Raw genomic sequence first — 27124 nt, forward strand, 5'->3', positions numbered from 1 at the left:
TCTTTGAATGGTGCAAATTCCCAGACACTGGCGCATCAGTTGAAAGACCAAAGTCGGGAAATTATACTGATTATACGCCTGCTTCCTTTCATCGTATCTGCGAAAAATCTTCAAGGCATTGATACAGATGGGGTCATCTTCCCGAGGCAAGGGAGTTATCTGACCATAAAGGTCAAGTTTCCACCCTTGCCGAACTAGGCTGTTATGGAGTTAGATTTTGGCCCCTGGACTAACGAGTCTATGCATAGTCCAATCAAAATCGCGCAGTGAAATCGAAATCCGGTTCGTAAACTGGCATGCAAATTTCGGTCGATTGCAGGATTTGCAAAACATGTGCACCGCCAACTCGGTGTCAATACATGTTTTCCAAATCTTAATCAAGGTGCTCACGTGGTTTGATGCTCTTCGCGATGTAAGATCCGTTTTGTCACAACACAGATCTTGATTATCGATCAGATCGTCTTGACTGGGCACCACCATTTTGTTTGAAGCAAATGCAAGTGATACGAGAGGTTGAATCTGATTGGTCCATAGGAGAGGCTTAGAAGGGACATAACTCGAAATAGCCACTGGTGGCGCTACGATCGAGCCCAGGCACTCCAGCCTAGTTCGACAAGGGTGGAAAGTGGACTTTTAGTCAGTTAACTCTCTTGCCTCGGGAAGATGAGATGGGGTATGTATTCCTCTTTTCTTGGGACATTTTGCTTGAATCATCACACTTGCAATCTACGTTTCTTCCACACAAAAATGTCATGAAAACACCTTTCGAAACAGTCTAAACGACACTATAAGAAACTGCATGTTCATTGTTAAGGAAGGATTTTCAACACCAATGACCACAGATGAGAGGATTTAGTCAAAGCGGACAACTGTTTGTCAGAGGTCTGAGAAACGTCAGATTCAAAGAAATACAAGTTTCTTTGTTATAATTCCATTGTTATATTGATTACCCTTTTAACTACACAGGGGCCATCCTCGATAGCCCAGGGTATAATATCTCCATTCCATAGTAACTATTGTTTCCATTTGCTGCAATATCTTACTTTTTGACATTGATTTGAAGGCACAATTCTCAATATATATAACTGCCCATTCAATCTACACTTTCAGAAATTCAGTGTGATGTAAGTAATGAGAGAAGATGATGACTTCATTTCCCCAAAGCAGCTTTGAGTGAATGGGTCAAGGGTGTACCACAGGCCCTTAACATCACAATATCTCTCAATATATGTTGCCTTCCTTCTTTACTTGAAGTACATCATATATACTACTCAAAACAAGTTAAAGAACTCTGGGAGCAAGGCTTGAGAGGTATTTCTGCTTCACTGGATATTGATGGAATCTAATCACTTGTTTCATGATGACATATATTCAACTTGTGACAGTGTTATTGGTTTGCAAAGAAAGCCCATGACATTTTGTAATAAATGGGGCTTAGAGGTTTATATGGATCAATGTAATATTATTTTCTTCAGAAATGGTAGTTATTTAAAGACAACTAAAAGTGGCCAATGCAAACTGCAACAGGTTATAAATATTTAGGTATTGTCTTAAGTGTAAATTAATTTGGTCGGAAGGCATGTGAGACATTATCTATACAAGCAATAATGACTGTTTCCTTGTCTTCTCTACTCAAAAGATACCAACCAATACTGTTCCACAAAAGATATCTCCTATTGAAAACTGGGGTTTCAAGCATGGGCAAGTTATGTAAAAAGTGGAACGTCCCTTTATTAAATGTTATTTATTTGTATCTAAAACAGTTTTAAATAGGCTTGTGCTCGGAGGGGTTGGAAGGCACTATTTGTGTTATATACTGTACACGTTGCATCAAGTGTTGGTGTAGATTGTTATCTATGAATTGAATGCAATATCCATGTTATCAAATGCTATGAGTATATGATGAAAATGGTAAAATAACTTGGGTATCCAAAATATAAATGTTGCAATTTCAAACTGTTTGGATAACTCAAGATCGTGGAAATGTAGACCTTATTCATCGCTTTGTACAATTTTGTAATGATATACAATTCCGACTTGGCGGGGTAAAGTTACTAGCTCTACATATTTAAACATGTACGCCTGTTAATAAACAATTCTTGAACCTGAAAAATATGTATGGACTTTGTCAGAATGATATTCAACTTTCGTTGTTTGTCACACAAATTGAAAATTCAACATTGCTATCGCCCGTGTGGATATTATTGAACCTCTTGTTTGTCCTTTTTATGCAGCTACCCCCAGACAGTTTTAAGCTGTCAATTATATTGAAACATATTATGTCTATCTAACGAGAGAAACACTCTGTCTGTTATTATTATTTTCACAAAAAGTTAAATGCATTGATAGGCTGGGAATATATATAAAAACAAATCTATCGAGTTGCATATTATCATATATAATGTTATGTTCCGTGCACTTTACTATTAGTCTTATTGTATTTAGTACTATGGGCCATGAGGCCGGATATACAAAACAAGTTGTCAATAAAGCACACTTACAACTGAAAGGGTGTGGATTTAAATAACCACCAGCCATAATCAATTAAAAATAGTCCTATGAAAAGGTTTGGTGGTTTTTAACTTCTTTTGAGAAGAAAACATTGTCCTACCAAACATTGCAGGTTCACATCCCTTGACAGTCAATGAACAGAGGTATATGCATTGTTATAAAACATAAAATGCCTCCTGGCATACAGTTCTGCAAAATGTGGATGACAATTTAACAATTCATTGTGGCTTTAGAAACACTCAGTTAAGTTAAATCTGAATAGAAGAAACTAAAGATAATCGTACATTTCACACGTAATATCTTTTGTTGTCCTTTTTGTTGTTCCCAATCCTGACATGATCAAGGCAAGATATTTACAAATGAGAACAAACTAAATGTTATCATACAAATGAAAGTTTATTGACTTCCAATGAAGAAATATTACAACAGCGTCAATGTTCAAGTCATTTAACATCAATTACGCAGCTGTAAAGAGATTTGAATAAGCTTAATTAAAAAATACATTAATTTGTAATCATGTCAGCTTGTTCCATCAACACATACCTACATAAACAATGGATGACATTATGCATCTCACATTCCGTAATCAATTTCATGGGGTTAACAAACAGAGTCCGTGGAGGTTTGACACTGACGTCAGAGGTCCAGTCAATCCCATCGTCAATACTTCACGGTGTTGAATACCCTGTGTTCCTCCATCAGCCGTGAATATCTACAGCCTCTATGCAGTGAAGTGCTGACACGTGTCTATTTCTAGTATGCTAATGAAATGAGGTTGTTCATAACTCACGGAGGTCAAATGAGCCCTTCTCTGTAAATGATGTAAATCTACCACTGCCTGACACTCATGCATTGCACAGAGCAGGCCAAGCCACGCGTTGTCATGCAAAAAATATTACCGTTTGTGGAATGTAAACTGAGTGAGTGCTCATTTGTCTGATCACTCGCTACCTTCCCTCTCGCTTGGAACAGGCAATTGCTTTATTTGATGGTTAAAAATAGCAACTACGACGCTAGGCGGCCATTTGACGGAGCAGCATCGAGAATACCAACCTGTGAAGTATTGACAATGAGTGAACCCAGGCCACAGTGAGAGTGATGTCTGAATGTGTGGAAGTCTTAGAATTGAGTTTGGTCCCTGTCGCCCCTAATCTATCACTAGCAGTGTAGGGGGAAGAATGGGGACAACTGCGAACACTGACTATTGGTATTAACTATTAAGCCAACAAAAATATTAAAAAGGTCAGAAAATATTCTTGGTTCTCAGACCCCACATGCATTCATTACTAATGTTAGATCCAAAGATCGGGTTAGAATTTATATGAACCTACAATTGATCTTTCTTGAATTTATTGTTTACAAACCTGCCTGTATTAATTTTCAAAAGTCATTGTCCATGCCATTTAATTTTTGAAGCCTTAATATTCAGCAAATAAAATGCCGAGAATAACTGTGACACAATTAACAAGGAAAGCTGTGAGGTAGATCTCATAAGTAAATTATGAAGACAATTCTCTCAGATGTATTTATGTGTGTTAAGCCATCCACATTCCAGGGCCTTAGATACATAGCACTTGAAGCAGAACATGGATAATGTATGTACAATCTATGGAACAAAACACAGCACACAACCAGTGAGGTGGTATTTGGTCCTAGCTGTTGCATGTATGAAAGCAAAACCATAGGTTGGTGGAGGGTGGCTGGAGTTGGGCACCGCTGGGGTGGTTGCAGCCAATTGAAACACACTGTTGACGGACGAGATGTTTCAGCTGTCCATAGAATTAGCTTCTACCTCCAGAACCCGGGGAGCAAACAGCAAGACGTACGCACAGTGCCAGTCACCTGCAACATCATTAACATGGGTACTGGCACTGATCAAGGATGATGCTCTCCTGGAGGCAGTGGTACTTGGAACATTAAGCTATATCACTACAAGTCAGGTTAATCTGTATGAACGTCCTAAAAATTTTTTTACTTTTAAAAAAACCCAAAAACAATAGGTATTTAAAATACAAACTAAACAAAACAGACATTCAATATAATAATAAACACAAATTTACAGCATGAAATTAGTACAATTTCAAGTTATCTTTGAACAAACTTCAAGATTTCCCCAACTACCCACTGCCAAAGGTTTTCGTAAAAATCCTACATCTGACTCTAAAGAGATGTTCTAAAACAATCTGAAATTCTAAAAATCAATGTACAGCAAAACATATTCCTACCTCCTCCTGACAGCTTGAGAATATCCTCCGCTGCAACTGCAGATACTCTGTCATCATCAAACATAATCCATTCATCTGAAGACAAGATGGAAGTGGAGATCAGTAAAACATGCCACAACCATAGACAGCTGAGTTTCAACTCAAGTGTACACACACGAATGATGCTGCAGTAGGCAGTGTTGCAGCTACATAACAACATCCTTTATCAAACCAGTGGTTGATAGCATGAGCAACAATCAGCACCACCAAGGCCTGCTGGGACACATTATGTCCACCTGATCCTAATTGCAGGAGATATGTGTTCTCTCGTATAATCAACTTCCGAACAAAATTAACATCAAAACAATTTTTAAAATTCTAAAAAAAAAAAATTCAAACTGGACATACAAGGGTTGATTAACAAGTTCGAAGCCTCTCACATAAAGAAATGCGTAACTGTGAAATAGTTTGTTTTGGACATAACATGATGTTCAAGAGAGGTTTATAGACCTTTGAAAGTTGAATTGTCCTCCTAATTATGGAAACTTTAGTGAATATCAATGGAAATCCTGGTGCGCGACAGAGCGCTTGAAGCCTGTCCATATATCAGTATCTCACCTCCCTTCTTGTGCACCCAGGATACGTAATGGCCGCTGGAACTTGACCTGCCTTTGTGTGTGAGCACTGCCTTCAGTTCATAGTACCCACTGTTGTTGGACCCAGGGTCTGTAGACAGAGAACATGCCTTCAAATATACAGAACCCATCTATCAGAGTAACAACACCGACAATCAAAATAATGTAGCACCTGACTATCCAGCTAACATAGCACCCAACTAACAATTAAGATAGTGTTGAAGGCAGGGTGAATGAATGTGGTTTACACCACAGCGGGAAATATGAGAGGAATATCAAACAGAATCATCTTGGATTCAAAAGCCCCTAGCAGGAAAAACATATAAGGGAAAATATATTAAGATTGCATTCAATGCAATTCATTGCAATAATGTAAAACTAAGCATCAAGGCCTCTTCCACCTAATGGTCAGAAATACAGAAGTTTTACATTCACAATGTCTACTTACATTAGTGATAATTAAGCAAATAACATGAATTGGATATTCTTAATTCTTATCTGAGATTTCTTACTGACATTTGCTCAATAGCAGGGGCCGAACATCGGCCTCTGAACAGGTCTAGACGATTCCTTATCATGGAAACAATTGAATAGACAACCATGGTAGATAGCATATGAATAGCTTGGTGGGAAGGTGTTTGTTAAAAAAGTGACCATATACACTACTGCAACTCCCATGCTTCAACAAACATTTATGACAACCAACGTCAGATGTCAGTTGTAGAAGAAAGAGTTGGACCATGTTTGAGAGAACAAAAATTTGAGACATTGAGTATTTAAACAAATTTCATAATTCTCATTGAGTAGTTCAGAGTTTCTTTGGGTGTCCAATATACTTTTCTCCCTTGAGTCAAACCTATTGGGTATTTATATTTGAATGAGGGGAATATATATTTTTATAAAATAAACCTGCTTAAAATGCTGCATCATTTCATGCCACATCTAACCGACGTACCATCCTCAAACCAGTAGGGAAGTGTCTTCTTCTCCGTGGGTTTACTCTCTTCCTCCTTCTCGCTCTTGTCGGACAACTTGGCCTGCAACCAACCAAACCAACTACACATGAGAGTTTGACTGAGTGAGTGAGTGAGTGGGTGGGTAGGTGAGTGAGTGAGTGAGTGAGTGAGTGAGTGAGTGAGTGAGTGAGTGAGTGAGTGAGTGAGTGAGTGAGTGAGTGAGTGAGTCCAAACTGACACAGCTTGGAAGTGAGAGACTTTGGTGACACTATTTAAGTCATTTGACGGTGTGACAGCTTGAGGGAAGTCTCAAGTGAATCGGAAAACAAGTCTATTCTCACCTTGGTTAGGGCTTCAGTCTGCCTGTCCTCCTCTTCCTTGAATTTCTCTCTAACTGGCATCAGTTTCTTCTGTAATTCTTCAGTACATAGATCATACACATCCAGATTCATTGAAAACTTCACATCCTGAATAAAACAATGTTCAATATTAATACAACCAGTGTGTTTTATTGTTGTAGACAGCAATATCCAATCCATATCACCACTTGATAATATCATAAAAAAACAAGTCTGGGAAAATCAAACCAGTGGTGGATAATATGAGCAACAAGTCAAGTCAAGAAGTCACAATGTCATGCATGACACCAAGTCATGGAGTCTGACCACCCAAATAAATTTAGTCACCTCACGTCAACCAATAGAATGACTGGAACAACATGTATTACTCTAACCAAGGTCTAAAAGAACATTTCCACTTAAAGGAGCCTGAGAGTTCTTTTATTTCAGGAGTGAAGGAAGTCTGGATTAGACAGGTCTAACGTGATGATAAATAAAGGTAGTTTATCTGGCCCTGAAAACATGGTACTGACTGAGCTCCAGATTAGAGGTTTTCTGATTTAGACAAGTTCCATTTGTCATGTGGCAGTAAATAGTGGAAGCTTAATTCTGACAATTATATGTGACAGCAAATGAAATGCTCATAGAATGTTATCTGTTGTTGCTTGGTTTTGCCCAACAAATAAATTAGAGTAACCTCCCTTTGTTATGGCTGTAAGCTCCCATCCAGTGTATGACATTTATAGAGCTCGGCGAACGGGTTATCACTGTGAGGAGCCTTGTTTACAGTAGGTGGCACATTGGGACAGACTACCTCATTCAAAATGTTTCTTAAGGTAGCAGTTTCTAGAAGGCTCCATGAAAGGGCGAGATGAGGGCAATTCAAGGCCTTCTATGACCTGACTTGGTACTTATCTTCTTGTACAGCGCACACAGGATACCTTCCAGTGCACACAGGATACCTCCCAGGAGACCTTCCAGTGCACACAGGATACCTCCCAGGAGACCTTCCAGTGCACACAGGATACCTCCCAGGAGACCTTCTAGTGCACACAGGATACCTTTCAGTGCACACAGGATACCTTTCAGTGCACACAGGATACCTGCCAGTGCACACAGGATACCTTCCAGTGCACACAGGATACCTCCCAGCGCACACAGGATACCTTCCAGTGCACACAGGATACCTCCCAGCGCACACAGGATACCTTCCAGTGCACACAGGATACCTTCCAGTGCACACAGGATACCTTTCAGTGCACACAGGATACCTGCCAGTGCACACAGGATACCTTCCAGTGCACACAGGATACCTGCCAGTGCACACAGGATACCTTCCAGTGCACACAGGATACCTCCCAGCGCACACAGGATACCTTCCAGTGCACACAGGATACCTCCCAGCGCACACAGGATACCTTCCAGTGCACACAGGATACCTTCCAGTGCACACAGGATACCTTCCAGTGCACACAGGATACCTCCCAGCGGACACAGGATACCTTCCAGTGCACTGATATTTCAAGTGTGCAGCAATATGTTGCTGCTGCCACATTTTTCACCCATTGTATTGATTTTTGTGATCATAACTGTTTACTGATCGCACAAATTAGTTCTGTACAGCCAATTCCTTGGTTAACCTTCGCATTTCAATTCGGGAATCAACTCTTTAACGCACTGTATACTGTAAATAACATGTCCAATGCACAAACAAAACATGTCACTTACAAATAGACAATGTTTCAGTCAGTGCCAATTTACATTTATCAGAGGGGTACAAAAAGTATGTGATCTAAACTTCGGTGGCTGAGTGGGTCAGGTCGCTGGCAACCACTCACTTGTGTGGTGCCTCACTCTGAGACCGTGGGTTCAAATCCCTGATCAGGCTCCCCAAAAGTAATTGAATTTGTATTCAACTTAGAAGCTATAATCCTAAATATAAATGTTATATGCGACTTACCTTCAGAATTTTGGCATTGATTGCTTCCTTTTCTTTAAAGTAAAACCGGACAAACTGGACTGCTAAATATGCTGGCAGACGTTTTATCTTACTCTGAAAAGAAGAACTACCATTGAGCTGTTGTAAAGTAAACAGATATCATTGAACATGAGGAAATGTGTTTTTCATGAATAAGAAACTTGCTTACTTCGTATTTGTATGCATGTGTATAACACTAATTTACATGTCACCCTTCAGGTTAATATGATGTATACCCTCGCCACCAATAACTTTGTTTTGAGACCATTTTGAATAACATGATTCTAAAAATAATCAAATTACACTGTTCTTTCATTACTACAAACATGCGACAATGTCAAAAGTACTCGAACAAATCTTTGCATGGCTTCTGTACTGGGTTTTATAATTCAACCAGAACATCTTGTAGCCTAAGGACATCCCTCCCAATGACTCACAACAGCTTTTCAAGTTAATAAACATTATGAACAAGAGAAATTCTGGATAACAGAGAGTGAGCTTGTGCTGTCACTTCATAAAGCTATTAGGGTGAACAGGTCCTGGGTATTCACCATAAATAAATGGTGAGTGAGTGAGCGAGTTTGATTTTATGCCGCTTTTAGCAATATTCCAGTAATATCACAGCGGGGTACAGCAGATTCACACATTGTACCCACGTCGGGAATCTAACCCGGGTCTTCGGCGTGACAAGCAAACGCTTAACCACTAGGCTACCCGAATGCCCCCATAAATAAATGGAGATAGAATACACTTATCAAGGATGTTTGCATATGTAAAATTACTTCTGCTTTTTTTAAATATGTTTGATTAGTTCTAGGGCTGGGCTGGGTAACTCAGGTACTCGAGTCAGGTGGGTCCTGAGTAGGACTCGGGTACCCACAGAACTACCCGGACCCGTGGTTAGTCACACGATATATTGTTTAAAAGACAAAAATTATCTCAAACCCTATGGTTACACTACAAGTCACTAATCATGCTAATGTTCCGATTTCTTTCTGACAATGCACCCATTCCTTGTGACTTTTATATGTTTGATTAAAGATAAAACTCCATGCAGTAAACTTCAGTGTATGCATGACCAGATCGTTTTGCACATGTATCTAAAAACATTTTAGGGCTACAGTAAAACTTTTCCAAATCGGACAGTTTGTACCTATCTCTAAATATCTACTCAGGTATGGTCGAGTAATAGGGTGGAGGGTACCCTGGTAGTATATTTGGACTAATTCGTTCCCTATTCATTGTTTGGATATTGGATTACAGTTTCCCCTGCAGTACAAATCACTGCACCCCTGCAGAAACAAGTACAAACCATCACAATCACATAAGTGTTAATATGTGGATACGAAACTTCCCCTCTAATATGAAACTGCCTTCTATGCTTTGGGAATGACTTTACGGTGGCCATCTTGGTTTGAGTTAGTGAGTGAGTGAGTGAGTATGGTTTTATGCCGCTTTTAGCAATATTCCAGCAATATCATGGAGGGTACACCAGAAATGGGCTTCACACATTGTACCCATGTCAGGAATCGAACCCCGGTCTTCGGCGTGACGAGTGAACGCTTTAACCACTGGGCTACCCGACCGCTCCATGGTTTGGGTTAGGCTGGCACTTGAGTGACAACATGTGTGAGTGCAGGAGGAGTATTGTGTTGGCTGAATACAAGTGTTTATTACCCACGTGGTGAAGATACAGGTGGTAAGATACTAAATCCGTACGTCACACGTGTGTCGTACAAGGTTGACCTTGTTTTATTCGTTTTGATTGGATAACCGTGACCTCTGTCACACCGGGACTACTTTTTTCATTCATAAAAAATCGCGAGACGTCATTCATTTTGCGATTACAAGGCAGAACTGAAGAAATTCATGAGAACGAGAGATATTTACAAACACTTTATTAAACCAAACAAGATAGTCACACGCATCAAATTCGGTTTGCATTCAATATAAGTTATGCATAGAGCTCCTACAGACGTATAATCGAGCTAGATCTATAAATCGATTTACAATGTACGACTGCCGATCGAGCGCGTCCCTTGAGCGTGACGCACCCGACCATTTTCGCAACTTTCAATTTGATTTAACGTAAAAGGATAAGCGTGGTGAAATGAAGTCTGTTTAAACTATCTGGACAGATATCTAGACTTACTTGCGATGATCCGGTTGTGCCATCGGTGTCCCCTTTGAAGCGTATTTTGTGGCGCTGTTTCGGTAGGTGTTGTTCATGAATGAACGAACACGACAGCACGGCCAGATCACTTAAAGTTCACAGTTCCGATAAAAATCATTCGAAAACTCCGTGGAAGTGTGCCTGACTTCTGATTTTGTGGCCCCAAACATCCCAAATGTGAACAGTAACATTCCCTATCTCTAGCGTAAAATGCTGTGAGTGGATCGCGGTTGTCTTTTCTTATTACGGTGGCGACCTTGCCCTTCGATCGTTCGAAGCTGTCACTGACATGCAAGCAGACTTGAGTTTGTTGATTTTCACGTCTTCAGTGAAGGGTGGTACAGTTAACATGAATGTCTTTGGCGAACAGTCTGATTTCCCTCTTCCAAAATGGTACGGACATGATATAAATTCAGCTGATAGATCAAGGAAACCGAACCATTTTGATTGCACAGACAGGACCCCGGCAGTGTGACCGACTGTTGGTCCGATATTCAAAGCGCGGCGCTAATGTGACATTTCAAATTTTCTTATCGGTGTCCAGCGTACTAACAACATGGCGCTTGAATTGCCATAAGTTGAAGACTTTCTTCCAAAAGGATCTTGAGCGTCGGTGCTGGTTTGTTTGCAAACAGAACAGCAGGCGCATGTTGTTAATGCGTATGCATAAACATGTCAACAATGCCCATATTTGGTCATATATCAATATTCATGCGCAACCAGATTTTGCAACCGGTTTCAGTTTGGTCTGTCAACGAACGAAAGTTGTTATGTATTTACACTTAACTATATATTTAACGTGGGTAATAAATAAAATACCACACTCATTCTCGTTAGATACAATTTTTACGAAACTCGTGAACTTTCTATGGTATCTGACCTCGCTTTCGCTCGGTCAGATACCATAGAAAGTCCACTCGTTTCGTAAAAATGGTATCTAACGAGAATGAGTGTAGTATTCTCTATATATGACATTAAACAAGCTCTGAGCAACTGACACACTAGCTGCCAAAGTAGCCATACCTGAATACCCTCATCATGCTTAATACTTACAGATTTTGTATACAAAGCATCTCTTCCTAATGTAGGGGAATTCTTTGTAATTGTTTCTTCTAATCTCTGCAAAAAGAAGCAATAAAACCAAAATGTATTTTTGAAAAAACCCATTTATGGATGTGTAGATAAGAAAACAAAACTACAGTATTTGAAGTAATAAGCGCCCAGTGCGCTCTCAAAATAATTTAAATTAGAAATAGGTGGCTCTTATTATCTGCCAAGTCAATCATACTTACACCTCGTAAACCAGTGGCCATGTATTTAACCTCTGCAAACAGACAAAACAAAACCTTATTAAATGATTTTTTAAGATAAAAATGTCATTTATACTTATCCTGACCCATACTAGTTTGCTTATCTCTTCTTATTCCCGAAATGTAGTGGAAACGCTTGTGCAGTGTTCTTAATAAACAGAAAAACATCTCACAGAAACACACGCCTCTCACATGAAGGCACACCAGAATTTGATAAAGCGTGCATAGAATATCGTTCAAACTGAAATGGGCCAATGCATGTTCACTGATGTCTAAACAGAAATCGAGTACATGATGTAGCTAGTTCCAGGAGAAACAAGGTATCTTATGTCGAAGTCGGCTTCTTCTAGTGATTCATAAATTACTGGTAAGATGTTGCAGCACTATGTTGAAGTCCCAAGCTTTCTGTTGGACATTGGACACTCCTGGTATGTGTCTTGCTTTGATCTTTCGATTCAGTACATCTGTGTTAATTCATACAGCTAAAATGTTAACCTCAGAAGAGTTGCCGACCGTGTCATGCCTTGGTGGTTTATGTTGAAGGCCACAGTTGAGTTGACTGTTCTTATCATCTGATTCCTGTCTCTCCACTGGAGTGAGTGAGTGAGTGAGTGAGTGAGTGAGTGAGTGAGTGAGTGAGTGAGTGAAGTCAAAGTGTGAATTCTTGTTGAACTGAGATTTGTTTGTTTGTTTGTTGTTTAACGCCACACTCAGCACTTTTCCAGCTATATGATGGCGGTCTGTAAATAATCAAATCTGGACAAGGCAATCCAGTGATTGACATCATGAGCATCGATTCATGCATTAGGGATACGATGACATGCATCAACCCAGTCAGGGAGCCTGACCACCTGATCCTGTAAGTTGCCTCTTATGACAACCCTTTAACGATTTGAAGAAGCTATGTATGGGATGCAGGTGAATTCTGCCATGTACTGTCAGAGCTTGGGCAGAAGTGAGTAGACCTTAGCTCACTTGCCACTGATTGACTGATGCCTGTTTGTGATTTGCGGCCAGATGATAACTATGGATTTTGATCCATCGATCTTTTGGAACTTGAATAATGTTCTGCGCCGACAGGAACCTGATGCTCAAGAACTTGACATCGTTGGACTTCTGATTGACTAACCATCCTAACTGTTCTTTGAAAGGCATTTAGAAGTGATACACATAAGGAAGAGAATTTATGGATGTCAACTTCCTTATTAAGAGGAACACAACACATCACCTGATGAAGGAGTAAGCATATACTCAGAAAGGTTGTGTTCCTCATAATAAAAAAGTTGACATCCACACATTCTCTTCCTCATCCTAACTGTGTAAGTAGTTCCAAATTCAGTTGGAGTCTGAGTAGCTCCACTTGTTGATGAGCTTGATTGCAGTGTGTCCGGATATTGAACAATCGGCAGATTGAGTGAGAGGGGTTTGCTTGAATACAGTTGGACTGTAGCCCTTTCTGAGAATGTTAGAAACAAACGTGTCATCCAGGATGTCCCACTTTTTCCAATATCTTGCCAGTCTTCCACCTATAGAAGATGGCTGTAGTTAAATAACTGGGGTTGGAAGGTCCCAGTCGTTAATCAGTTCCCTTTCAACAATAAGCGCAGGACCATCTGGGTCCTCTACCAGACTGATCACATGGTCTGTCCTGAGGTCTCCAAAAGGCTGTGGTCAATTTTGAGAAGGATGGTTCGGATTGAAAACAAAGAAAAATGTTTCCAAACAGCAAGCTGTCGGTCATGTGGTTCCAGTGCACCTGCACATGAGATGGGTGTGTTTGGGTGAGATGTTATTCTGTTCACTGGGAACACAGCACAGGAAGTTTTTACTATCTTTTCAGAATAAGAAGAGACAAGCAAATTAGTATGACTCAGAAAAAGGTAAAATAATACTTATAAATACAACAATGAAGCTCTTTATAGTTTGTTGTTCATTGATGCGCTCAACAATATTCCAGCTCTATATGTCTGCAGTCTGTGAATGATCTGGAGTGTGAATCAATCTACACAACTGGGATATGATGACATGCATCAACCAAGACAGCAAACCTGACCACCCGATCTCATTAGTCGCCTTTTAGGACAAGCAAGGGTTGCTGAAGACCATTTCCAATCCAGATCTTCACAGGGATGCTACTTGTAGACAGCTTGTAGAAAGAAAACATTCAGTGTCCTAAGTGGATCAAATGCCTCTTGAACAGTATTTCAGTTACATAACAGAGCGTCAGCTTTGCGTGAAAGGAAAACCAAAAGCCACGTGGACTGTAGACATTGGTCACTTTGTTGAGACCTATGAGCATATGTATGTACCTGACAAACGAAGGATCAGAAACTGGGACTTAAGCCCAAAATCACCAGATCCTGGCAGGAGCAAATATGTGTCCTTAATCAGCAGGTTGTGTTGGACAACACTTCATAACATCACAAGGATGCAAAACAAATCGCGACATTTTTACAATTTCTACCTTTTTCTATAAAACAGCTGAGCTGCAGGAAGGATTCTGTAGACTTTTTCTCCTCCTCCTCGGGAGCTTCTGTACACTTCATACTGAGGCAAGAGTTAAGGATGTCCAAAGCCAGTATTGTCAAGACTGTTTCTGACATAGCTATTTTCAAAATCTGTATGACTTCAATCCGCCCGAGGCAAGGGAGTTAAATGACTGTAAAAATTCAGTTTCCACCCTTGCCGAACTAGGCCAGAATTTCTGGGTTCAATCGTAGCGCCACCTGTGGCTATTACAAGTTCTGTACATTCTATGTCCCTCCTACTGACCAATCAAATTCAACCTCTCATATCACTTGCATTTGCTTCAAATAAAATGGCTGCACCCAGTCAAGAAGGTCTATTTGATAATCAAGTTTTTCTTGTAATGAAATGGGTCTTACTTTACGAAGTGCATCAAATCATGTGAGCATCTTGATTAAAAACATAAATAGATTTGGAAAATATCTGTTGACGCTAAGTTGACGGTACACATGCTTTGTAAATCCTGCAATCACCCGAAATCTGCATGGCACTTTCTGAACGTGGGAGACGATTTTCATTGGACTAAGACTCGTTAGTCCAGCCAAAATATAACTTTGATGGTCAGTTGACTCCCTTGCCTCAAGGAGATGGCTTTCAAGTGAAAAAATATGATTGTTATTCAATTGCACTACTGTGACAAATTCCCACTTTACCATTAAAAAACATACATACATTACATTGTAAATAGCAGTCAGCCTCTTGTAACATCATCAGATACTCATATAAAACAACAAGTAAATTTATTCTTTTTTAACAACAGCAATGATTCCAATAAATATTTCAAATGTTCTGTAACATTAAGTTTTGACATTTCCAGTGGGCAAACAAGAACCCTCATCCTACCTCGTCCTTGTACATGTTCAATACTATAAGCCAGAAAGGATACACAACTTCATACTCTCCACCCAAGTACTGGTCAATAAAACCTTTGCCAGCGCTAGCTCCTGCAGAACCCTGAAACATAGCAGTATCTACTGTACACACAGTGATCGAGTGACAAAGAGTGGTTTAATGAACAGTTTTTCATCGAAAAGAAATACATGATCAAACATCAATTTTGTCATATCCAATATTTTTTAAATGGTTTTGAACCAGGGAACATAAAGTCTTCGATATTTTTTTTGTATGTCTGGTCACAGACAAATGAATAATTTGGTTTAACGCCGCTTTTGACATTATTCCAGTTACATCATGGCATATCAGCTTAATGTGAGAGGAAAGCCCGAACTGATGCAGGTGTCAGACGTTTGCCACTTCGATGAAACCCACGAGCACGGGTATGGTGCTGACAAACCTAGAAACATAATCGGGGCGAATCGGGATTCGAACCCACAATCATAGGTTTCTTGCGTGCCCAAAGCACAGCGAATCAACTTACCTACCCATTTTCCACTCCTGAAGAATGACTAAGCACGAAATAGGTTACACAAACTTGGCTTCCAAAAGTGTGGTGGTTATGTGTGAATGTAATACGTTATAAGTCTCAGGTAACCTTAACTGATTGGCTCCTGATAAATGTCACTATTACAGGACCAGCTTAGCTGTCTTAACTAGGCAACAATATCACAAGACACAGAAAAACCTAGATAGTAACTTTACACATGCACACGTATGTTTGACTACTGTACATAGATAACTGACTGACTGCAGTGCATAGATGTTTTGCAACCATACACAGATGTCTGATTGCCTTACAGATATATGACTGCCGAAAATAGATATCAGACTGACTTACATAGATGTTTGACTACCATACATAGATGTTTGACTACCATACATAAATGTTTGACTACCATACACAGACATTTGATTATACAACATAAACGAATGACTAGACTATATAGTCATTTGACTAGACTATATAGATGTTTGACTACCATACATAGATGTTTGACTACCATACATAGATCTTTGACTACTATACTGACATATGACTACCATAAATAGACGTTTGACTACTGTATATATAGATGTTTGACTACCATACTGACATATGACTACCATAAATAGATGTTTGACTACTGTATATATAGATGTTTGACTACCAAGACATTGATGTTTGACTGCCATACATAGATGTTTGACTATTGTACATAGATGTTTGACTACTGCACATATATATTTCCCTCTTACCTCTCCACCAGACTTGATGCTTGGCAGTTTCTGTTGCAAACTTCGAACAATCTCTGTCCAACATTCATTGGCATCCTGGGATTAATATACAAGACCATCAAAAATGTCAAATAACATGATTGAGTCAATACTTGTTACACTCAAGTGAAGATCAATCAATATCTTAAAATACGTTACTATGACGTCACTCTATTGTTTCAGCTATAGATTATCAATTTACTGACCTACTTTCTGCAATGCAAATGTTAAGCTCATGCATTAATTCTTGGTATGTGAATTACGCATGTACTGGCTCCAATGACCAAATTTCACAAAATGCACATGCAGTACGAATATACGGGCAATTCAAATGCAGTATGTATATCAAAGCACAAAGTTAATGATTCCCATGTAGTATCATCCCATGTCATATCTATTTCCACTTATTCTTTATATTGTTTTACATTCTGGTTGTATTTTATATCTGATCACAGTATTTTGCTATTTTGATGCTGTATTTTAAGTCTGATAACTCATTCCTTACAAACATTGGTTCTAGCCAGCAATACATTATTTGTAAAAAAAGTCCAGTTACGTGTACATTATCCTCAACATGGTGAAGGTGTTTTCAATAGGTAAATATTCCATAATCAGAGTATAATGTTTATTTTACATACTTATCTTCCATGACCCTTGTGACATCTGGTGTCAGAAGACACGCCCCCTATATGTCATTATTGTCTTCGAACGTCCCTCAGGACTGATTGTACAGTGGGGAGGAAGACATAAGTCACAGGAGGGTCCTTGGGTAATGCAGGATAAGTACATAAAATAGACATAATACTCTGATTATGGAATGTTTTTAACGTCCAACGCCAGATGTCATGAGGGACATGGAGGCATGTTAGCAAAGAGTTACTGAAGATGCTGATAGATCGTCATTCATTTCCAGTTAGGACTTCGGTAGTAAGAGCAATGTCCAATATGTAATGCAGGATAAATTAAAAATATAGCCCCCCCGTCTGTACTGGTGTTGTCATGGTTACCTGCTGCTGGTAGCCACCGTGCTCGCTCTTCTCAGCGAATCGGGGGAACACCATGTGCAGCACCTGGAGGAAAATGATGGGCGGGATGGCGGATGACGACATCTCCATTGTCTTGTACAGGTCTCGCAGAGCTAGCAGGCACATCACACATAAATCATCATCATCATCATCATCATTCATCAACATCATCAACGCACATATAAAGTACGTCATCATCAAATCAACACACACAATGTACAGTACTCCAGAAAGGTTTTTAAACCATATGAGTACAGTACTGGTCATTGTCAGAACTGACGAGTACCAGACATATTTTTAAAGTACTGTACTGCTCCTTTGTAGAATTGACGAATACTTGTATGAAATTGCACCAACATCATTCAAAGACCTTGTGTTGTACATTCAGATTTTGGTGCCAAACTAATGTAGACGAAAGAATTCAAGAGTATTATTCATTAGCCAATCACAATGCAGGACTGGGAGGAAAACCATTTGCTGCACACAGGAAATGACAAATTCCAGTTTAAGCGAAAGCTAATGCCTGGTGTGGTAAACAGAAGTTTAATGTTTCGAAGAAACCTTTTGAGAATAAATAGACATGGTACACTGACAATTAATTATGAGAGTGTTTGGTATTGTATTTTATATGGTTGTAATTTGCAATCTGTCCATATTTGACTAGTTTTCACCCATACAATACACCGATACGGCATCTATCTGGAGCACTTAATGTACATCATCATCATCAACACACACACATCATCATGATCAACACACATAGGCAGCAGGAGTCATACAGAACTGGTTGTGGGAGATGTTCTTCATGCCAGTCAGCAATATTGCAGCTGCATCATTGCTGCCTGTAGGTCCTCATGTCTGGGCCTGACAAACCAGTTGATAGCTGTTGGGACATGACAATACTCTGTGAAAATCAGCCACAGACCCTTACAACCTGACTGCTATTTCACAGAGCTTTTAACACCTTGGAATCCCACCAAAGGGAATCATCAGATCTTGTGTAAACAGCAATAAGCCAAATGGGTCACGCCAGCATCATTCTGGCAGGCAGTGGGTGACAGCATGAGTAAGGTCCACTGATACACCCAGGTGTCTCATATACATCACACTGGTCATCATCCATCTTATCAAGGCAAGGGAGGTAACTGCCTGTAAAAGTCCAGTCTGAACTCTGCTGGAATTTCTGGGCTAGATCAGAGCGCCACCAGTGGCTATTACGAATTATGTCCCTTCTATGTCCTCTCCTATTGCCCAATCAGATTCCACCTCTTGTATCACTTGCATTCGCAACCTGTCTGTCTGCATTTGCTTTTAACAAAATGGCAGCACCCAGTCAAGACGATCTGATCGATAATCAAAATCTATATTGTGATAAAACTGGTCTTACTTCACAAAGTGCATCAAACCAAGAGAGAAACTTGATTAAACACATGAAAAGATTTGGAAAAAAGCTCAATTGACAAAAAATTAGGTTGGAATATCCACAAAGATGGGCCTATGGTCATAGCACCACATACAGATCTACAGTTAGTGTCACTGGGTGTTTTACCTGCTGTGATGGAATCCGCAGGGGCAATGGCTCCCGCCACTGTGAGACCACCAGTGTACCTGAAGGGACGTGAAAAAACTGTTATACAGTGTAGAATCTCTAGCTACATCTTGTTTGTTATTTAACATTGCACTCCCCAGATTTCCAGCTGTATGATGGTGACCTCCAAATAATCAAGGCCAGACAATAAGTGATTGATATTATGAACAAAGATCAATGCCTTTGGGGGATGGTGACACCCATCAGCCAAGTCACCGACCCTGACCATGTAATCCATTAAGTCGCCTCTTTCAACCAGGATAGGTGGCTGTGGACAAATCTTAACCTGTCATCCCTACTGGGAATAGACAATAGTTATGTGTGCGACATGAAGTAAGACACTACGATGCAAGGGACTAGAGTGAGTGAGTGAGTTGGGTATTACTCTGCTTTGAACAGTATAACAACATGAAGGTATGCAGGGAGGATGAATGAACAGCCAATAAAAAGTGAAGTGCATAACATGAAGTATGACACTACATGCTGCAAGGCACTAGAAGTTATGCTTTGAGGATAAACGAACACATTGTTTTTTACTGTGGTATAATAATGAACAAGAGACGGGACCGGGACGATGAAGAAACAGCCTGTAGTTGTGTGTATGACATGAAGCTAGAGATCTGTACTATTCAGCCATTATTTTCACACTGATTAATAAATATAAAACACATGTTCGCAAACACAAAATAAATGGTTCTGATTACAATGCAGTGAACCAATGTTTTATCAGTTAGGATAAAAAAATAATAGTCTTGGTTATCAGGCACCGCTCGCATCATCAAAACGTCTGGCACACGTTTCGTTTTCATTTCCATTTCAAAAAAAGAAAAAATCCTAAACACAATGTGATCCAATATAGTACACAGTTACAGTCAAGTCTCGTTAATCTGACACTCGTTAATCCGCCAATTGGCTTTACCTGACACTAATGATGGGAATCGATTAAATCAGTGCTATTTAGACCCGTTAATCCGACAGCTTCGCACTCCGACTCCGACACTACTAATATGCAACGAATTACTGAAATCACTCATTAATCAGTCTTGTTAATCTGGCACAGTGATCAGCATGCTCCGTGGTCATCTGCCCGTGAGTACACAGCCCGTGTTATGATGCAAGACGAGTCGGCTGGTAGTTGCATATTACAACGGCTGCAGAGATAACCTTGCTCAACAATAAACAATTAATGCTTTAAATAAAGAAAACAGGATTAATCACATGCTTAGATTACCTCAATCTCATTAAAATCAGGTACAAGTTCTCGCTATCATTGAGGACATCCCATTACAGGTGACGTCAGAACAACCTTTCGCAAACTATGACCGACCAATGAAATGACTAACAGGAAGTCAACGTTAGCCACTTTGGTAAAAGCTTTCTTAAGCTTTGCGGTATCAGTTTCAAACTTGCGACTTCCTTTCCACACTATGCTTTTTGAAGCACTATATTGTCAAAATCATTGCCTGAGAACCAATTCTTTCATTTTTTTAAGCCTTACACTGTTTATTCCAAGTGTTTACCTTTTGAGTGAATCTGTGAGTTCTGGCACGGCTCGGAGACACTGCACTACACTGTTCATGTAACATGTGTTGCCCAGATTGGTCAGACCAGCCGGGAGGGCCATCTGAAGGACAATCAGATATTACACAGCATTCTTCGTTTTAAGCTTTTACTAATATCAAGTGGTGAATTGTACCTATTAAACTTCAAGAACTCTTCAAGGACTGTTAGGACAACTCAAGCACTTTGACAAATCCAAAACTTGAGTACTTTTCGCTGAAAAGGGTTAAATAAATAGAAGCACTTGTCACTTGTATGACCCTGGTCTACCATGTGTGTGTTACTTAATGCCAAACTCAGCAATGTTCCAGCCTTTTGACAACAGCTTGTAAGTCATCGAGTAAACAAAAAGGTCCTTAGTTTTGACCAGACAATCCAGTGATTGATATTGTGAGCAAAATTCCACGCCAAAACCAAAGTATTAACTACTTTCATGCCAGAACATCTTGCTCAATCCTACATGATCAAGACCTATCCTCCAAATATGCGGTGTCAAAATGTTAATAATGCTATATATGTAAATATCACTGTGTATGTAACCACTGAAACTGCAATAAGAATTATTCAAAAAAATAAATAAATAAATTCCACGCCAAAACCAAAACCAACAAAGTCACTAATCCTGACCACCCGATCCATTTCGTGACCTCTCACATCCAGCAGTTTTACTGGGACCTATTCCAACCCAGAATCTCCAGTGTTGGTGTACATACCGCTGATGCTAGTTCCTGTTCACTCATGTCCTCCACGAACATGGGCCTCTCGGTAGGCTCTTGGGGCAGCTCCTCCGCAGTCCCCATCATCAGCAGCATGGCGCCCTGCAGCACACCCAGCCATCATGTCACAAGATTCCAGTCCCGATTTTATTTTGATTTGAAAGCTTTTTATTTATTTAACTGTCCAGATGGAAAGATAATAGGTGTAGATTTAATACAATGTGAAATTAAGTAGTCCCAAGATGACGTCTTTCAATTATCATTGATCATGCTTGTAAATTTGACCATAGTAACCATAGTAACAATTCTAATATTTGATATACACTATAATACAGTCAAGTCTCCTTAATCTGACACTCGTTAATCCGATAATAGGCTTTCTCTGACACTAATTATGGAAACTGATTAAATCAGTGCTATTTCGACCTGTTAATCCGACAGTCTCACACTCTGACTCCGAAACATCTAATTTGCAATGAATTACCGAAATCACTCATTAATCAGTCTCGATAAGACACAGTGATCAGCCTACTCTGCGGTCATCTGCCCACGAGTACACAGCCCATGTTTTGATGCGAGACGAGTCGGCTGGAAGCTGCATATTACAACAGCTGCAGAGATAAACTTGCTTAACAATAAACAATTAATGTACAATTAGTGTTTGTATTGTTATCTATCGTGTAGCTGTCCGATGATTTTCAATCAAGAACGTTGATACTACTTAATTTCGTTTATCTGACATAATCATATGCAACCAATCAAGTCGGATTAACGGGACTTGACTGTATCATGTATAGCTGAAGCATGAGATACATATTTGAGGACTTACATCTTTCAGCTTCATATTTCCCCATTCATCATCCTGCAATCAAAATAAGGGCATTAGAAAGTATATCCAAACAAATTTGATTTAAAATTAATAAGTATTGTGTAATAAAATTTGAGCATTTCGGAACTGTTTTCAACCATTCAATACCATTTTTGTTAAGAAAAACATAAATATAGTGTAATATCATGGACATTTTATTTGTTTCTTTTTGAAAAAAAAAAAAAAGAGTAGCTGGGAATCACTCAATCAGTAATGCACTCAGTGATTGGGGACACTTGTACACAGAGCATGCAAAGTCATCTTATGGGCACTTCAGTGATTTTTCTAAAGTGAGTGAGTTGGGTTTAACGCCGCTTTTAACATTATTCCAGTTATATCACAGCATGTCAGCTTAATGTGGGAGGAAAGCCCAAAGTGATGCAGGTCTCAAACGTTTACCGCTTCGGTGAAACCCACGAGCACGGGTATGGTGCTGACAAACCTACAACCATAATTGGGGTGAACCGGGATTCGAACCCACTATCATATATTTCTGGCGTGCCCAAGGGATTTAACTCTGCACAGCGAATTGCGTTTTTCCAAAGTATGCGAAAATGCACATTTTGTAGTTGTTATAAATATCCATATTTCCCAAGAGGCGATCCTGACTGATCATATCATGAAACCGACTCACAACATGATAAAATCAGATGTTAACATGATTCACATGACAAAAGGGGCTTCAATTAAAGAATGATCCCTCAAAGCCATGTATGCAACAGGGATCATGGCACGTGCAACAATCCCATTCAACAAACAGATGCCCTCGTATGGATTTTTACATGTTTCTATTTTGAATACTGTATTTTCTTATGTAGAATATACACAATACAGACACTATTCTTGGGTACAGTTTTTGGAAAATAATGTTATCTTGTGTACAGTCAAAAACTAAATGGTTTTGCTTCAGGTGAAGTCTTGGTTGCAAATAATGGGGATTACAAACATGGTTAAAACATCATTTTACCATAAACTTGGAAAATAATTGATTTTGTGTGGTCTATTTGAGGTATCAAATCACACAAAAAATCCTCTGATTGAAATAGCTGATTTGACGGGAGCATCACCATGGAAGCTAATATTTTTAGAATAATACTTCTTTTGCAGTAATTGTCGAAATAATTACATGTACAAAAAGTAAAGTTGCGGTGACTACAACATTAAAAGGCAATACATTACGTGCATAAACATTATACAAATCTACAAAGAGAAAGTATTTCCACTTTGGAGGACAACAGAGTTTGTTATTTGGCACTTTTCTATATGACTGACATCATATCTTTCACTTCACAAAGAGCGATATGACGTCATGATAGTGACATACTGTGTAGAACAAAACCTTTGCAAGGCTTGCAGAGATTTCTTTAAGGGTCCCTAGATCATGTTAGCTTATGAAGTTGCAGTACTACATGCTTTCAGTACATAAGTTCCGGTGAGGTATTAATGTGTACTGCTTGAGAATATAGAGCTCCATATTTTGTTTAAAGGCTGTTGTCAGTGATTCCGTAAATGCTGATAGACAACCCCCTAAACATGTTAAACACTGGATCAACCCATACCACTTCACTCAATATATTTGATGACACAAAAGAGTTCACATTTAATTTAGTCATGGTAGACTAGAGATACACATACTGTGTTTTCAATGTAGAGCTAGCTTACCTGTAGACTAACTTCGCTAAATTTAACATTCCTTGCAAATTTGTTTCCAAATTCAATTTAGCGTTGTCAAATCAACAGGTAACCTAGCTGTATATTGAAACCACAGTATATTTATCTCCTCAGTAGCATGGGTATATTTATATCACGGTCAGGCTGATGTATTAGATTAACCTGTGCATGTTATTTGGGGCTCTCTTCCTACAATAGCCTGACCGTGATGTAAATATACTGTATGTTTATCTCCTAAATGTAAAGGTAATTATTGTGATATACAATTACTTGGCATGTTCTTTTTCTGTTTCAAATGTCCTTCCAGTTTCAGATTACACTGTAGTACAGTGTTCCTGTTTACCGGTAATAACCAGTTTTTTACCGGTAAAATCTGGCTTGGACCGGTAATTCATGTGACTGCCAGTCCCCGTGGACAGGCAAATACAGTACTTTATAAATCTTTGTTGTTGAACAAAACATCGGTTATAATCATATAAGTACATTTTTTTAAACAAAGTCAGCTTGTCTGTTACCATCAGGGTTTCCCCTTGTCTATTTCTAGGTTAAATATCCATTTGTAACGACTTTGTCTCAAAATATTTTTTTAAAAAAAAGAGAGAAAATTGTGACTGAAGTTTGTGTGAATGATGTATAGATCTAACTACCGGTAAGTTACTTCAGAGATGACATCTTTGCACTGAACATGATGTTGAAAGAATTAAAACCAAATAATTTCCATACGTTTTTATTATTTGTTGAAAGTTGGGACTGGCTAAAATTAGGGGGGGACTGGTAACACTGGACTAAAAGGCAATTAAGGATATGTTGATAGGGTCTGGAATTCCCAGTCAATATCAAAGACCAGTATTTCTACTAGTCAGAAACCTGTATCACAAAACACTGCCTACCTTGAGAACAGCTCCTTTCATCATGACCTTCTGACGGTCAGGCTGGACCCCGGACAAGGCAAACAGCTGGGCCTTGAAGACCACCGGAGGCTCATCAGTGTTACACTCCACATCTCCAAACTTCTCCCTTCCCCACTTCACATTAACTGAAAAATAACATTTTTGTATTTATGAAATTAAACAGATAATGTACTACAAATTTACAGTAGAAATTAATGATAGAAGAAAGACTACCCCATAGTCCTGCACCATGACTGTTGAACAATACCGGTATGTATTTTATGAAAACAGACCCAATCTAGATTGTATAAAAGCAAGTCTAGCAATAAAGTTTGCATGGTAGCTCCCTGCTGGTCTCGCCCAAATGAATTTGTACCCTGAGAAATTCCGTACCAAAAATCAGAAGAAATTTGATAACCCTAAGCAACAAGCAAAGTATGTTACATCAGTATGTACATAAACTATTTATTTTGATTTAAACCTCAATAAAAGAACGACCTGACCTAAATCCCGCACTAAATGGAAGAGTCCATCATCTTAACTGCAGAGGGGCAATAGGCTATTTGAACAATCTGTTTAACGTTTAAGAAAACACTTTTTTTAGTGAACAATTACTTATGGACAGTAGCAGTAGCGGATGGAATGGAGATAGATGTGTTTTTAACAATAACACCTGATGAAGTGAAGATTAATTGATGGGGCAATAAGTTATTTCAAAAGGATTAACATATGGTGCTTAACTTAATAGCTTGTTCTCAGTAACAGAAGAACATGGCCTTTCAAAAAAAATCAGATGATTAAAAACATATTAAAAAAATATGTAATACGACAATAATATAACCTTCATAAAGATATATTTAAAAGTATACATTTATCTTTAGGGTAACATATTTTCCAGGGGTATGAAATATCTATGGTACAAACTTGTTTGGGGTACAAATTTACAGAAACCTGATGAAACCCACTCACACAGGTATTGTGCCCAGAAACAAACATGGCAACCAGCATTTGAACACACGACCATAGATTTCTAGCTGAGTGGCACTCCTAACATACACAGCACTGTACAGCAAATTGCCTTAAACATGTTAAACGACTGGGCCATATGTGACCCCCAATTCCAGTCTAACCATGCACAGCCATTATTTTTCCCCTTAGTTTAACAATTTAAAAGGTCTTTTTTAGAAAAAAATGTTCTGACAATGATCACTACAAACAGTCTATAACATGTGATATTTGTTATAATAGTTTTATAAATAACCAAATCATCATGACTGTCTGGGGTTTTTTTGCCCAGTCTAATCAAATTAATTAAGAAGAGATCTCAAAATGACAAGATGATCGAAAAGTTTTAAGAACAGACTGGCAGCAAACTTTCAGCGTTGCCAAGAGCCCGACTGACACTACACATTTTTACTTATGTGAAATGCATGTTAAAAAAGACTGAAACTATTCAAAAATATAATTTGAGAAAAATTACAAGACAGTAATCAGCATTATCAAAAAATAAATTTCTTCAGTTTGATTTCAGTGATCAAATTATGTATTAAATGTCATACATCAATGTACTAGGAACCAAATCAATGAAAAAGTAGTAATGAGACACATTTACGATAACATTTATCCGAACCGGCATACGACGAACTTATTGAACGTGAGCGAATTCTGGGGTAATGTTTGATCAAATCCGAACACTTCATTGTTCTCAAAGCCTGGCCATCGCTTCTTTAAAACTCACGAAAAAAGACATAGCATAAAGAAATGATTTATGTATCAATCTAATTACTACTCGTGTAATACAACAATCATGCTCGGAAAACCTTTAAATGTTGGCATTTTCTTCGGTTTTCAAATCGTGCATGTCACAGGAAGTTAGGATTTACAGGAAGTTTCAACCACGCGTGCGTGGAATATTTATTTAATCCCGCGGTAAATATTCTAAGAATACTATAATCGCCATATATATTATATTATTTGCAGTTTACGCTCGATGTACGTCGATACTCAGCATAAGGTAATTTTAG

The 27124-nt window shown here is 38.9% G+C and overlaps 1 protein-coding gene across 1 annotated transcript; it reads right to left on the minus strand.

The window, feature by feature from the left end:
* Nucleotides 1-2888: 2888 nt before the first annotated feature.
* On the minus strand, nucleotides 2889-27001 carry LOC139478509 (ubiquitin carboxyl-terminal hydrolase 14-like). Its single transcript, XM_071260999.1, has 18 exons — nucleotides 26921-27001; nucleotides 25101-25246; nucleotides 22501-22533; nucleotides 21669-21773; nucleotides 20916-21019; nucleotides 19357-19415; nucleotides 17790-17920; nucleotides 16765-16839; nucleotides 15518-15585; nucleotides 14570-14652; nucleotides 12088-12119; nucleotides 11849-11914; nucleotides 8605-8697; nucleotides 6648-6773; nucleotides 6306-6387; nucleotides 5334-5441; nucleotides 4737-4811; nucleotides 2889-4353 (listed from the first exon to the last, which is right to left on the minus strand). The coding sequence occupies exons 1-18, from the start codon at nucleotides 26934-26936 to the stop codon at nucleotides 4277-4279; spliced, it is 1479 nt and encodes a 492-aa protein (XP_071117100.1). The 5' UTR covers nucleotides 26937-27001; the 3' UTR covers nucleotides 2889-4276.
* Nucleotides 27002-27124: the final 123 nt, after the last annotated feature.

The sequence above is a fragment of the Haliotis cracherodii genome, unplaced genomic scaffold (genome assembly GCF_022045235.1).
Source record: "Haliotis cracherodii isolate W230 unplaced genomic scaffold, xgHalCrac1.p SCAF_4, whole genome shotgun sequence".
NCBI lineage: Eukaryota > Metazoa > Mollusca > Gastropoda > Lepetellida > Haliotidae > Haliotis > Haliotis cracherodii.

Bases quoted from the DNA above. Each gene is read 5' to 3' on its own strand.
- LOC139478509 (XM_071260999.1), bottom strand. The intron at 12,120-14,569 runs GTAGAAATTGTA...GTCTGTTTGCAG, and splicing joins CAGCTGTTTTATAGAAAAAG to AGGTTAAATACATGGCCACT. The intron at 4,812-5,333 runs GTGAGATACTGA...TCTTGTCTTCAG, and splicing joins CTGGGTGCACAAGAAGGGAG to ATGAATGGATTATGTTTGAT.